Raw genomic sequence first — 12,820 nt, 5'->3', positions numbered from 1 at the left:
TATACATACATTCATTGTAGTCTCAACGCATAAAATTTATATAAAGATGGTGATAATATTGAATAAAGAATACAAATTAAACAATAATAGATACAAATGCTATAAGGAAGTAGATAAAACTAAAAGATTGATCATTATTTAGAAGAACAAGATTTTGAAAACTATTGTTATTAGCACTCTACTTTTATATATGATCTTAACATGTAAGTAATAAATAAATAATGGATGGTGTAGATTAAAGGTTGGCCTATCTATATCTTGAAAAGATTATCAAATCACATGAACAAAATAACTATAGAATCTGAGTGAAATATCGGAGGCATATTTAAGCATACAAAATTGCACAGAAATTTCTCTTATAATGTAAGCATCTGTTAAGAAGGGTTTTAGAGAAAACCCACGGGAATCCTTAAAACGGTCTCCGGGCGGGCAATTCCGCGAGATATTTCTTTACTTTCAACTGATTTAAGAAAGTAGGTGTTGAATTAGTGACGTAAAAAATGATGACAATAATGTCAAATTATAATATAATTCAGTTGATATAATTATGAATCTGAATAGAAAGTAGAGAAAATATAGAGAAACTTAGGTACGATAGTTTTTATTACAAAGTTGAATACCACTTAGATACTATTATTATCAAGTATCCAGCTCACAGGCGCCTCTTTGATTAATTAAGCTTGTTAATAATATTTACTATAGGGAGTATTAAATTACGCAGTACGAGTATACTACACTATTCAAACTCAGATTAATAATTATATGATAATATTTTATATTATTCAAGGAACATACATATACATTCAATCCAAGCTAGGTAAATCTAAGTATAACAGATACATTTTATTTTACTGGTGTATTTCAAAGCGCAATGCACATAAGTTGCCAATATTTTTATTACAATCAAATTCATCTCGATTGTTCTCGAAAGCTTTAATGAAACAGTAAAATAATGTTTTTATCATACCGCTGACAAAAGTTGTTATTGTTTGCGGAATAATAACAAATGCGGGCTGTTCACACAAGTTTTAATACCAGACACAAAGAATACGAGTATGACAGTTATTGAGAGGATACAGTAATTCAATTATGAGGTTTCGACATGCACAAAATTGAAACTGGCAGTTGTATAGGGTGTACCGTAATAGGCGTCCCACAATTTGCCGACCATGCACAATTTTAGATGAAATCTGGTGACAAATTGAACCTTTTCTCGATGTTCGTTGTCAAATCAATTTGACACACGTGAAAGGATATTACAATCATATAAACCAATATATTATTTTTTTATTGACTACGATCTTTATAAGTGAAAGTCTTGTATTATGAATGGAATTAATTTTCTTTTCTTTTTAAAGAATAACAATGCTTGAAAAGTGTAACTGTAGAAAATATATATCAATAAATTTCTAGCCGTACATTATTAAAGTCGATGATATGAAAATTTAACACTAATTAGAATAACCTCAAATTCTCGACAAATTTCGTTGTCGATTAAATAAGTAATCAAGGCGAATGAGAGCGGGCTTATGCCGCATAATCTTTGCGAGAGCAAATTAAATTTAACATCATCTAAGCTGAGACTACCTATGTAATCTTTAATCAGAAGCGGCCGTTAAGTCTCTGGCGCACCTCAACATTCATCGCTTATTCACGGGAACCATTCTTATAATGAAATTTCCCCTTTAATAGTCCACGGAATTGAGACAGGGTGAAACTGCGAAATCTTTGCTAATGGTGCGTAACCACGTAACCTAATGTTAAGCGGGGAACGAGGGGAACGCACTCGGCCGTAGCGACATGGAGCAAGTTGCGCACACTCACCTGTGCGATTAAATTCTGCGTAAAGCGATCTGGAGGGCCGTGATACGTGCCGCACGGAACGCAACAAAAACAGCTTCGCTGGAAAAGAAATGAAATTAAAGAGATTACGTTTCACATTTAATGTATACCGGATTTACGAAATGCCAAGGTTTCCCTTAGTGTTGATTTTTCATTCCACATGGTAATTATGTGGAATGAAAAATCAACACTAAAATTATTAAAAATTATTTAATGTTTTATGACTACATAAATAACTTCTTTACTTTTGTTGTTATCTTAACTTATTGTTATTGCATAGGGACTAGCTGACTTCTGTGAGTAAAATCGATTTTTTACGTTAACCCAATAACTACTTTAGAGAGAATGCGTGAGTAGGTTGGTAAATTGTTTCATTGCAATTATAATCAAGCTTGCCCTAATGATAGAACTCTGGCGGGTGAAGACGAAAGGTCAAAAATCTATACTTAGATTAGTATGAAATCAAGTCAATTATATTGGCTCGAATCCACCAGAATTAGTGACAGAGTTTTCCAACTGGTATCAAGTAGAGTTAGACCTGAAAGAAGAATCGCTTCCAATTATACGAAAGTGATAAAACACTAATTAAACTTATTATTATCGTATACCAAAATAATGTAACACATTGAGAAAATAATAGGATTTTTACTACACAAAAGCAGAAGTCATAGGTATTATGAAATACTTAAATTAAAAACTGTATATTGTAAATATTATGGATGATTCAAAACAAAGTTTTTTCAGTGATTACCATATTTTTGTATTCCCTGAAGTAATACATATATAAGATTTTCAAAATAAGATCAATTATATATTAATTTTATCAAGCAAATAATGTCTAACTACGAGATCAATTGGAAGATGTAGTTTGCTCAATTGAATTGAATCAAATTAATTGAGTACGTGCTGAGTAGTTTGGTACACATAACAAGGTGCCTAAATTGATACAGCAGTAATTATCCTGTATTAATTAGATATGCAACCAAATTACCTGCGTACATGATTTATTTGAGAACAAATGGTGTCAATTATATACTAATTAGATACTCGATTAACGGGTATAACGGGTATTATTACATCAAAGGATATAATTTATGACAATGCATAATCTAAGCATGATAATCACAATGAAGAGTGTTAATAGGTATGCCAAATCGATTGAGAGTTGGTATAATAAAGCTTGTATGTATACAAACATAATAGTTTTTGTTTTAGTCAAAAATACCCATTAGTTTTGATTTTATAGGCATTTAAACTTACGATAAATTTCGAGTCCCGCTAATAGTCACGTGACATGTGACGTCATTTTACAACGCTCCGCTCCGCTTAGTAGCGAGGTGCAGAGTTTGTGCAGTATTTTGTTTTGTTTTCATCCGCATTACGTTAATATTCTATAAATGAAATGGATGAAGGAATCGAAAAAGGGCAATCGGATGATCTGCCTAAAATAGATGCACTAATGGTTGCCCATTATTTATCAACAAATAGTGATTTCGTTGCCGCCGAAATGCGAGGAATAAAAATGCAAAGGTAAGTTAACTTTTCTTGCTATTTAGAAAATTAATTATCTGTTTTAAAGTGTTTTGTTAAAAAAAATTACCCAACTGATGTCGTATTGCAAGTATTGCAACTCAAATAGGCAGAAGTACCAAACCTTTTAAGTATTACATTATAGACAACAAATGTGTGTTAGAGTTTTATGTCTATAGGTACGTATGTACATATGTGAATATAGGTACCTCTTTTAGTAAATTTAACTAAACACATATTTTAATTTATTGCAAATGTAGTGGGTTGAACAGATGTACTAAACCTTTTTTTAATTTTGTTTTGTCTTATTAATAGGCCGTTTTATTTATTTTTATTTGTAACTTATTCCAGGTCGGCAAGAGACAGCTTTGGAGATGATGCTATCGGTTAAATACAAGTAAAAAGAGCAAGTGATGTTTGTACGGTCAAATGTAAAATCACGCGCGAACACCGCGTACGTACCACACGTTATCGTTGCAATTTAGAATGTAATGAAAAGGACCAAGAAGTTTTAAACGTAACTTGCGAAGATTGTGCCGCCAACAGAGGTTGTAAACGTACTATAGCATTTTTAATGTGGCTACATCGTCGAAGAGAGGACTCAACGACTGTTATCAAATTTGTTGCATTTTTTTGTGGTTATAATAAAAATAACTATTACTTTGGTGGTTGTATTTGTACATTTCGACACAACACATGATTTCCTAGTATTTAGTTTCGTTATTTTTGAAGGTATTTATAATTTCTAATGAGACGTAAGACGACTCCGTGCTGTAGTAAAACGTCAGATCATTCTCGAACTGTTTTTATTTAATGAGGTAATTCTATATACTAAAGCAATACAAACCGTGCAACATACCCACATAAATTAATATTATAAAATTATTACTACATGTATCCCTTAAAGTAATAACGTAATATATTCATGAATAAGCACTATTTCTAAATCTGAAATAGGTTATTAATATTATTTTATACATATATATATATTCAACATGCCACTTTCAAGATTCTAATATCGTAATAAATATTATCTATAACACTCACATACAGGTGATATATGTATACTTACAATACAACTAAGCAATTCATTTTTTATATCATTGAACTTTTAGAATAACACTTTTAAATAATCTTATAATTTTAAGCAACACTGAATCATCGTAATTTATTGTATATGTATTAAAATTTTAATTCCAATACTTACTACTTAATTATACATTTTTTTTTATTTCATGCTTAGCTACGGCTACCGCCTGTCTGGGGGTACGCTTCTGGTTTTTACAATTAGACAAATGGTTTTTTACAAGATCTTGTTCTGTATTTGCTGTATTTTTATCTACCTTTTGATATGAATAACATTCGTCACCCTCACTCTCCGCACTTGACCATCTTTCCTCGTCTCCTTCTAGATTATCACTTTTGCCCAGTTCAGTTTTTGCAACCTGTATCAGGTGTCGCCTATTTCGCCTGTAACGCCTACCCGAGTCATCACTAACAAAATACGATCGCGGTTGTGATGATCGTGCATCCACTCGTGCCCTTTTTCGGTCGTTTCCGTATCCATCTATCATTATAACAGATTCCCCCGGCCGTAATTCGGGTAAATCGCGTGCATGTTTGTCGTAGTACTGTTTATTATTATTCTGCTTACTTATAATAGTTTTATATTGATTCGTATTATCACGAAACGGATACAACTTACAAATGTGCGACGGTAACCTGGTATTTAGCCTTCGTCCCATTAATAATTGTGATGGAGCGTCTATACCATCTCGTGGAGTCGCTCTAAAATTAAGAAGACCCAAATAAAAATCTGTACCCGACTTCATGGATTTAATGAGAATATTTTTAATAATCTGTACACTACGTTCACTACGACCGTTCGATTGAGGATAATTAGGTGAAGTAGTAGTGTGGTCGAAATCCCAACTTTCACTAAACATTTTGAATTCTTTTGAAGCATACGCCGGACCGTTATCAGTTACGAGTTCCTGCGGTATCCCGTGCCTAGAGAAGTGATCTTTCATTGCGAGAATTACCGCTTTACTATTGATACTAGTCAGCGGACTTACTTCTATGAAGTTTGAAAAATAATCGACGAGTAAAAGAAAATATTTTTTACCGCATTGGAATAAGTCTGAGCCGACTTTGGCCCAGGGCAGGTCCGGTATGTTGTGCGGCACGAGCGGCTCCCGCGGCGGGCGGTGGGCGCGCTCGACGCACGCCGCGCACCGGCGCACGGCGCGCTCCACGTCGCGAGACATGCCCGGCCAAAACATCACGTCGCGCGCGTGCCGCTTGCACCGGTCGATTCCCATGTGACCGTCGTGCACCCGCTGAATCATTTCCGTGCGCAAACGACGCGGTATATACACCAGGTTGTCTTTAAAAATTATACCGTCTATATATTCGAAGCTTTCGTTGTATGACCACTGACTACGAACTAGTTCGTCTACATCAAATTTATTACTCGGCCATCCCCTCATTATGTATCGTATTATTGACTTACATTCATCATCTTTCTCAGTAGCATCGCGCACAGCTCTTATTTTACTGTCACTGAATCGAATATTTTGTATTAAAAAACAAGACTGTTCTGTTATTTCGTCTGATATATGATCTTTCATTAATTCGCTTAACGGCGCTCGCGACAATGCATCGGCGATATGCATATATTTGCCCGGTTTATAAATGACTTTAAAATTATATGCTTGTGCGCGAAGCATCATCCGTTGTAACCGAGCCGGAACAGAATTCAAAGATTTATTAAATAAGGCTTCTAAAGGTTTGTGATCTGTTTCGACTACTACATTTTTTCTGCCAAAAATATATTGGTGAAACCGTTCTAAAGCATATACTATCGCCAACAACTCTTTTTCTATCTGTGCATAGCGACTCTGTGTTTCGGTGAGCGTTGAGGAGGCGAACTCGACCGGACGGCCTCCCTGAAGCAACACTGCGCCGAGCGCGCACGAACTTGCGTCCACTGATAACACGACCGGTTCTGTCAACGAGTATAAAGCTAGCACAGGCGCACCGCACACTAATTCTTTTAATCGCTGTACAGCCGCGTCGTGTATGGAGTCCCACTGCCATACTGTGTCTTTTTTTAATAATTGACGTAACGGGGGGGCTACCTGAGAATAATTAGGTATAAATTTTGAAAGATAATTTATCATTCCAAGAAAACGTTCTAATGACTTTCGATCCTGTGGCTTAGGCATGTCCTTAATTGCTTTTAACTTATTATTGTCTACATGCATACCTTCTGAATTAAACTTGTGTCCTAAGTAAGTAACTTGTGGTACACAGAATTCACATTTAGCTATGTTAAATTTTATACCAACTTGACGTGCCCTATCTAGTAACATCTTTAACCGTTCATCATGCTGTGTCTTATCAGATCCCCAGACTATAATGTCATCTACGAATGAGTCCACGCCTACGAGGTCCTCTAAGAGCTCCCGTACTTTTGCATGAAACACTTCCGAAGCGCAGTTGATACCATACGGTAAACGCAAAATTGGTATCTGCCAAAAGGCGTTCCAAACGTACATAGGTCTGCGCTTCGGTTATCTAGCTGAACCATCCAGAAACCAGAACGAGCATCCAGTTTACTAAAAAATCGTGCTCCTTTCAATTTCGCAGCTATCTCTGTAACAGTCGGAAGGGGATAATGCGCGCGGTGTACTACGCGGTTTAGTGATCGAGGATCTAGGCACAAGCGAATGCTGCCATCTTTTTTCGCCACTACAACTATAGCATTCACCCACGGTGTCGGATGTGCTACCTTTCTAATCACCCCCAGCTTCTCCATTCGTTCTAATTCTAAAAATAATTTATCCCTTACACCTAAAGGTATTTTTCTCACTGGACACACTACTGGTTGTGCTCCTATTTCTGTGATAATACTGTACTTACCTGGTAACTTCCCTACACCTTGAAAAAGATCATCATAATCGTCTATATTTATGGCAAATATTCGTCTTACTAAACCTAATTCATCACAAGCATTTTTGCCCAATACACTCTGACAATTTTGATCAGAGATTATAAAATAAAGATTGTATTTACGATTTTTATAAATCCAGTCGATATAGCAAGACCCGATGATAGGAATATAATTACCACAAAAAGACTGTGCTTTAGTTTTGTCAGGAGACAGACTTGAAGTATTCAAACCCAAATTTAAAAAAGTATTAATTGACATGACGTTTAAATCCGACCCTGTGTCTAATTTGAATACTTGTTTACTATTATTACTAACTAATGACAAGGTTTCGTACCACTTACAGTTCTTATTGCCAGAATTTCCGTCCAGTGTAGAAACGTAATATAGTTCCTCGTCACTATCACTAGCACTTTCTTTTATATGATATATTTTATTTTTATAACGCTTACCCGGACACATCCGTTTGAAATGGCCTATTTCATGACACGAAAAACACTTAACACTTTTGGCGGAGCACTGTGAACCTCCTTGACAGCGCGCCGAACCACAGGCCGCACACCCGCGAGCCGCCGCCGCCGCGCCGTCCGCAACAGGCGCGCCCAGCCGCCCGCGGCCTCGCCTCGCCTGGCGGCCGCCGCGCGGGTACCTGCTGGCTCCCCATTGTTGCTCCGTTCGTGCTCCATATACTACGTCCACAGCCGACGATGTGCCCGCTTCGGTCCCACACTTGGCGTTTTCTATCTGACGTTGTTCCTCCGCGGTCATCTCACTAGCTTGACAGATTTTCACGGCACGTCCCAGGTCGAGATCGTCTTCTCTAAGTAGACGGTCACGCAGCTTGCTGTCGGTCACACCACACACGATTCGGTCACGTATGAGACCTTCCTCCAGATGTTCGAATTCACACGACTGCGTAAGAAGCTTCAGAGCGGTCACATACTCATCTATAGTTTCACCTCTCTCTTGGTTTCTCGTGAAAAATTTGAATCGAGCCATAGTGGTGTTCTTTTTCATACCAAAATGTTCGTTAAATTTATTTATGAGAATATCAAAGTCCTCCTGATTTTCATTTTTATCGTATTTAAATGTTGTGTATATGTCGTACCCGTCGGATCCAATCAAATTCACCAGTAAACTTGATTTGACATCCGTACTCTCTTTATAAACTCCAGAGGCCTTCATAAACACCATAAATTGTTTAGACCATTTTCGCCACGCGTCGGACCTTGCAGCCGGACCACCTTCAAGTACTAATTCCGATGGTGGTCGTGCGTGTTCCATGATTATTATAACACTTCACTTACTGAACTTATTTTTTACAAAATTACGCTTTAAAGTATAAAATATCAGTACTTTTAGAGTATAATAATGTTATTTTTCGTAAGAACACCGCTGTCACCATGTAGTAAAACGTCAGATCATTCTCGAACTGTTTTTATTTAATGAGGTAATTCTATATACTAAAGCAATACAAACCGTGCAACATACCCACATAAATTAATAATATAAAATTATTACTACACGTGCTGAGAGCGCGAGCGGACAGAGCGAGTGTTGTACTATGACGTCACACCGTCACACGAGTCCGCATCGCACGTTTACTTCTATAAATCAGAAACTAATTAGCGTATTGAAGTAATTCTTTCACTTATATTTTTTGTTTTTGACAGAGAATATGGAGAGCTAATATTCAAAATTAGTTAACATTCTTCATTATATTAAGTTGTATGAAATAGAGAAGAATAAAACAAATACTTGTGTGCAGTATAATAAATACAATTCCCATTATTAAGGATCACTAATTAAAATGCTGGTCATATCTTGATCAAACTGGCCATATATGGGACCACACAAAAAGCATTACTTTCAACTAAAATAAACTATAACAGCCTTACATGGATAAAAAAGTAGAAAAAAACAAAAATCACACATGGTAACAATCGAATTGCTCTCCTTTTCCATATTTTGAAGTCTTAGGTTAAAAAACTATCAGAAAAATGTATTCTGCGATAATGTAATGGGCAAATATTATGTTTCATCCATATTATTTAATCTTGTTAATATTGACAATGGCTGCGATTCCGGATTCAGTTTCACATTGCCTTTCTTGATATTTTCTATAACATACACAGAGCAATTACAAGGTGACTGTACAAATCTACATGAGTTCCTCTTTCTCACTTATTCATTATGCCAAAAATGTGCTGACTTTGCTTATATATTGTATTCCAGTCTGAAGACGAGTAATGGTAGCAAAATTACACGTACAATGACACAAGATCCTCATGTAACAAAGGTTGTCAACGCAAGAGTTATACCTCTGATAACGTAATGACGTGACTATGACCTATAAAAATATATTTAATGCATAACTTTATACATACTTATATAAATAAGCGAGTAACATAATTGTTTGCTATGAAATATTACCCGCATACAATACCAGAATTAAATACCGCGTAGAGTAACATAATTAATATGCACATGTATACAGATGTAAGATATACTTTTAAATCATATATTAATAAATAGCAAAATTATTTTTTTATTTTTTGAAGTCATTATCTACCTTAAAACTGACAATTGACAAACAAATCATATTTCTTACATACAAAAAATTAAATCTTTTCTCTATATGATATCAATACAAATAAAGAGTTTTTGTATGACGACAATGAAATAGACTGAACCTATATATAGAATACCATCTACATCCATAAATTAAAAAACCAAACTATGCATTTGCGAATACCCTCAATAAAGGCAGCAACATATGACCAACAGATACATACATAAATCAAAGAAAAGTGTCGACTCGAAGAAAAACCTCACGGAAGCCAATTTCCCGCTGGAAAGGAAATGGCTGCCGCGATGCCGCTGAGGCAAATCAGAGTCGACGTGTAGTGCCCTTAGTGTACAGCAATGAATACCAATGGCGTCTCCATCGGACGAGTCGAAATTAAGCCGTATTATGTTGTGAACCTTCCATGTTTACGTCAGCAGAAAATGTATTACCTACTCTGGTACTGGAATTTGTCTTAGTGTTAATATAGGCTGATACACATGATTCCACCCACATATGTTACATACATAGTATATAAATATATTACTATATAAAATGTGTTGTAACCGATTTACTGCAATATATATATACATTAAAGTATTTGTATAGTGTATATGACTTACGGCGAGGTAATAAATGGTAACATATAATGTATATTTATTACCTTCACACTGGCAGGACTAATTTTAAATCTAAACTTAATATAGATTTAAATCCTATCCAGTTTTGAACTATACTATTGTTTATTGTTTTAAAAATACTAAATCGAATAAACCGGTGGCTATATAGGTCTGTTTAAATTTCTGTGTAATTAATACTTGTATATAGCTCAAGAGTATAAAATAGGAGTAACTGCGAAATGACGCAATATCTCTAGATCATAATTAAATTAATTTCATTAAAAGTTAAAATAGTCATAGAGTCATCATATGTAAAAAGTTTTGTACATAAAATTTTTTTCATATGAAAATCATAATATATTTATTATAATGTATGCATATGCCATAGACTTGAAAAACATTACCTTACTTTTTAAGTAGTTGGGGGAAAAAACATTAGGGTATAACGAAAAAAACATATTGAGTCTGTACAAACAACGTACATATTTGTACCCCATCTGGCATCCAAACGTGAAATATGACGCACGGACAATCTTTCTCGCATTTTTTCAGTGCCGACACACGAAACGTACCTATGTGATATTGTTTGTACTTCTGTATGTACTAAATGAAAAACAAAAATAGTGATTATACAATATATTACTCAAAATAGTTAGTAACCGTCGTCTGCATACATAAAAGGCAGCAAGGACATGTAACTCGATAATAGAATAGAAACACATGTTCTACACGTATGTATGTATGTAATACACGTGAGTATTAACTCATGTGTACATGTGTTTCTATTCCGAAAAAACTAAAATACTCGGTACTCTGTAATTACAGTGCTATATTTGAACCTTTAAGCTAAAATACAGTAGGCGGCTTGGTAGCCGCTTTATATGTCTATGGTCTAAAATTTAATGTATATCTTTAGTTATACACATTTATCACGACATAAAATAAAGAAACAATAAATACACCTGAACAATTAACATAGATAATACACCCAGGCCGATACAAATAAACATACTCATGAAAACAAATGTTTACACCGGGTGAGGAATCGAACCCGCGACCATCACATTTTACCACTGAGGCCGTCGTATAATTATTACAAGTTTACTACCTACTCTGGTTGTTTACTATATTGTCTACATATTTGTCTACAGTCTGTATGATAAATTATTAGAATTCTAAACTGACCTTTTCTTTTTGAAACTTTCACAATGTTTAATGCTGTCACGAAAAATGACAGCATTAAACATATGTAAATTAGAGGCGTCTATTATACTATTGGTTTTCTGTTTGAACAACAACAAACAATAATTTCCGTCAAAGAATTATCAAAATTTTATATTTACTACTACTATAGCTCCTTTGTATTTGTATTTCTATTAAATATATATAACTTTCCAGAAGATATAAAAATATTTTTAATATAATCTGTAAGAAGTTTCCAAACAAAACGTGTATAATAAATAAGCTAAAAAAATATACATTAAAGATTGCTTTAAAATGAGCGGTGATTATTAACTGTGCGTAACCACTGAGCTTAGTTATGACTTAGACCACCTTTGATGCTCTTTGAGTAGCCTTAGTCAGTAGTAATTAATTTTTAGTTGAATTCAGAACTAAATTGTGGTTATTTCAGCATAGCTTGGGCTTCCACAAAGTTAGGGGACAAAATGGTTTAAATTATCTCATTTATTCCAAACAAAATAGATCCTTACATTGTCCAACACATTTAATAATTAAATTTGGATATATATTTTTATTATACTCTATTCCACATTGAAGATGTCATTGTTTCGATTAATTATAATAATAGCAACCCAGGACAATTCACACTATCAGAAATATGTATCTACTATTTTCTGATAGTGTGAATTGTCCTGTTCTTTTTTATTATTATAAACGGAAAATAACCATACAATAAGTATTACGAGTTTACTCGAGTATACAAAAAAGCTTAATCTCAGTTAGGTAACATACCTGACTGAGATTAAGCTTTAGATTAAATCAAATGGTTTTGCTATTAATTTGCAAATTAATAAATAAAATCATATTCTACAGACTAAGATTACAGAAGTTCTAAATTATTTTGTGTCTTTTCAAAATATTTTGCATATAATTCTCCCCAGATTCTATTGAGGGTTTTATGTGAATTAATATTTTGCTCAAGCAGGTGCTGCTGTGTATAACTTTGTAATTAGGTTAAAACTTTTTCATCCAACTGCTACCTTCCTTCCGTTTATAGATCCCTTCAGAAAATTTGTATGCATAAGATATGTGCCGAGTTTCGATGTGATGTGTCGTTGTGTTCGGAAA

At 34.6% G+C, this 12,820-nt stretch overlaps 1 protein-coding gene across 1 annotated transcript; it reads right to left on the bottom strand.

The window, feature by feature from the left end:
- Positions 1-4,586: 4,586 nt before the first annotated feature.
- On the bottom strand, positions 4,587-8,608 carry LOC131854429 (uncharacterized protein K02A2.6-like). Its single transcript, XM_059205545.1, has 2 exons — positions 6,962-8,608; positions 4,587-6,905 (listed from the first exon to the last, which is right to left on the bottom strand). The coding sequence occupies exons 1-2, from the start codon at positions 8,606-8,608 to the stop codon at positions 4,587-4,589; spliced, it is 3,966 nt and encodes a 1,321-aa protein (XP_059061528.1).
- Between the last annotated feature and the right edge of the window lie 4,212 nt (positions 8,609-12,820).

This window comes from Achroia grisella, unplaced genomic scaffold, assembly GCF_030625045.1.
Source record: "Achroia grisella isolate CSIRO2021 unplaced genomic scaffold, CSIRO_AGI_Agris_v1 utg1186, whole genome shotgun sequence".
Taxonomy (NCBI): domain Eukaryota; kingdom Metazoa; phylum Arthropoda; class Insecta; order Lepidoptera; family Pyralidae; genus Achroia; species Achroia grisella.
Note: the sequence above shows the minus strand (reverse complement) of the source record. Positions and strands in the feature narration are given on the sequence as shown.

Coding starts and splice junctions, on each gene's coding strand:
- LOC131854429 (XM_059205545.1), bottom strand. CDS start 8,608: ATGGAACACGCACGACCACCATCGGAATTAGTACTTGAAGGTGGTCCG. Junction 6,906..6,961: donor CTCGTTCTGGTTTCTGGATG/GTTCAGCTAGAT, acceptor GCCTTTTGGCAG/ATACCAATTTTGCGTTTACC.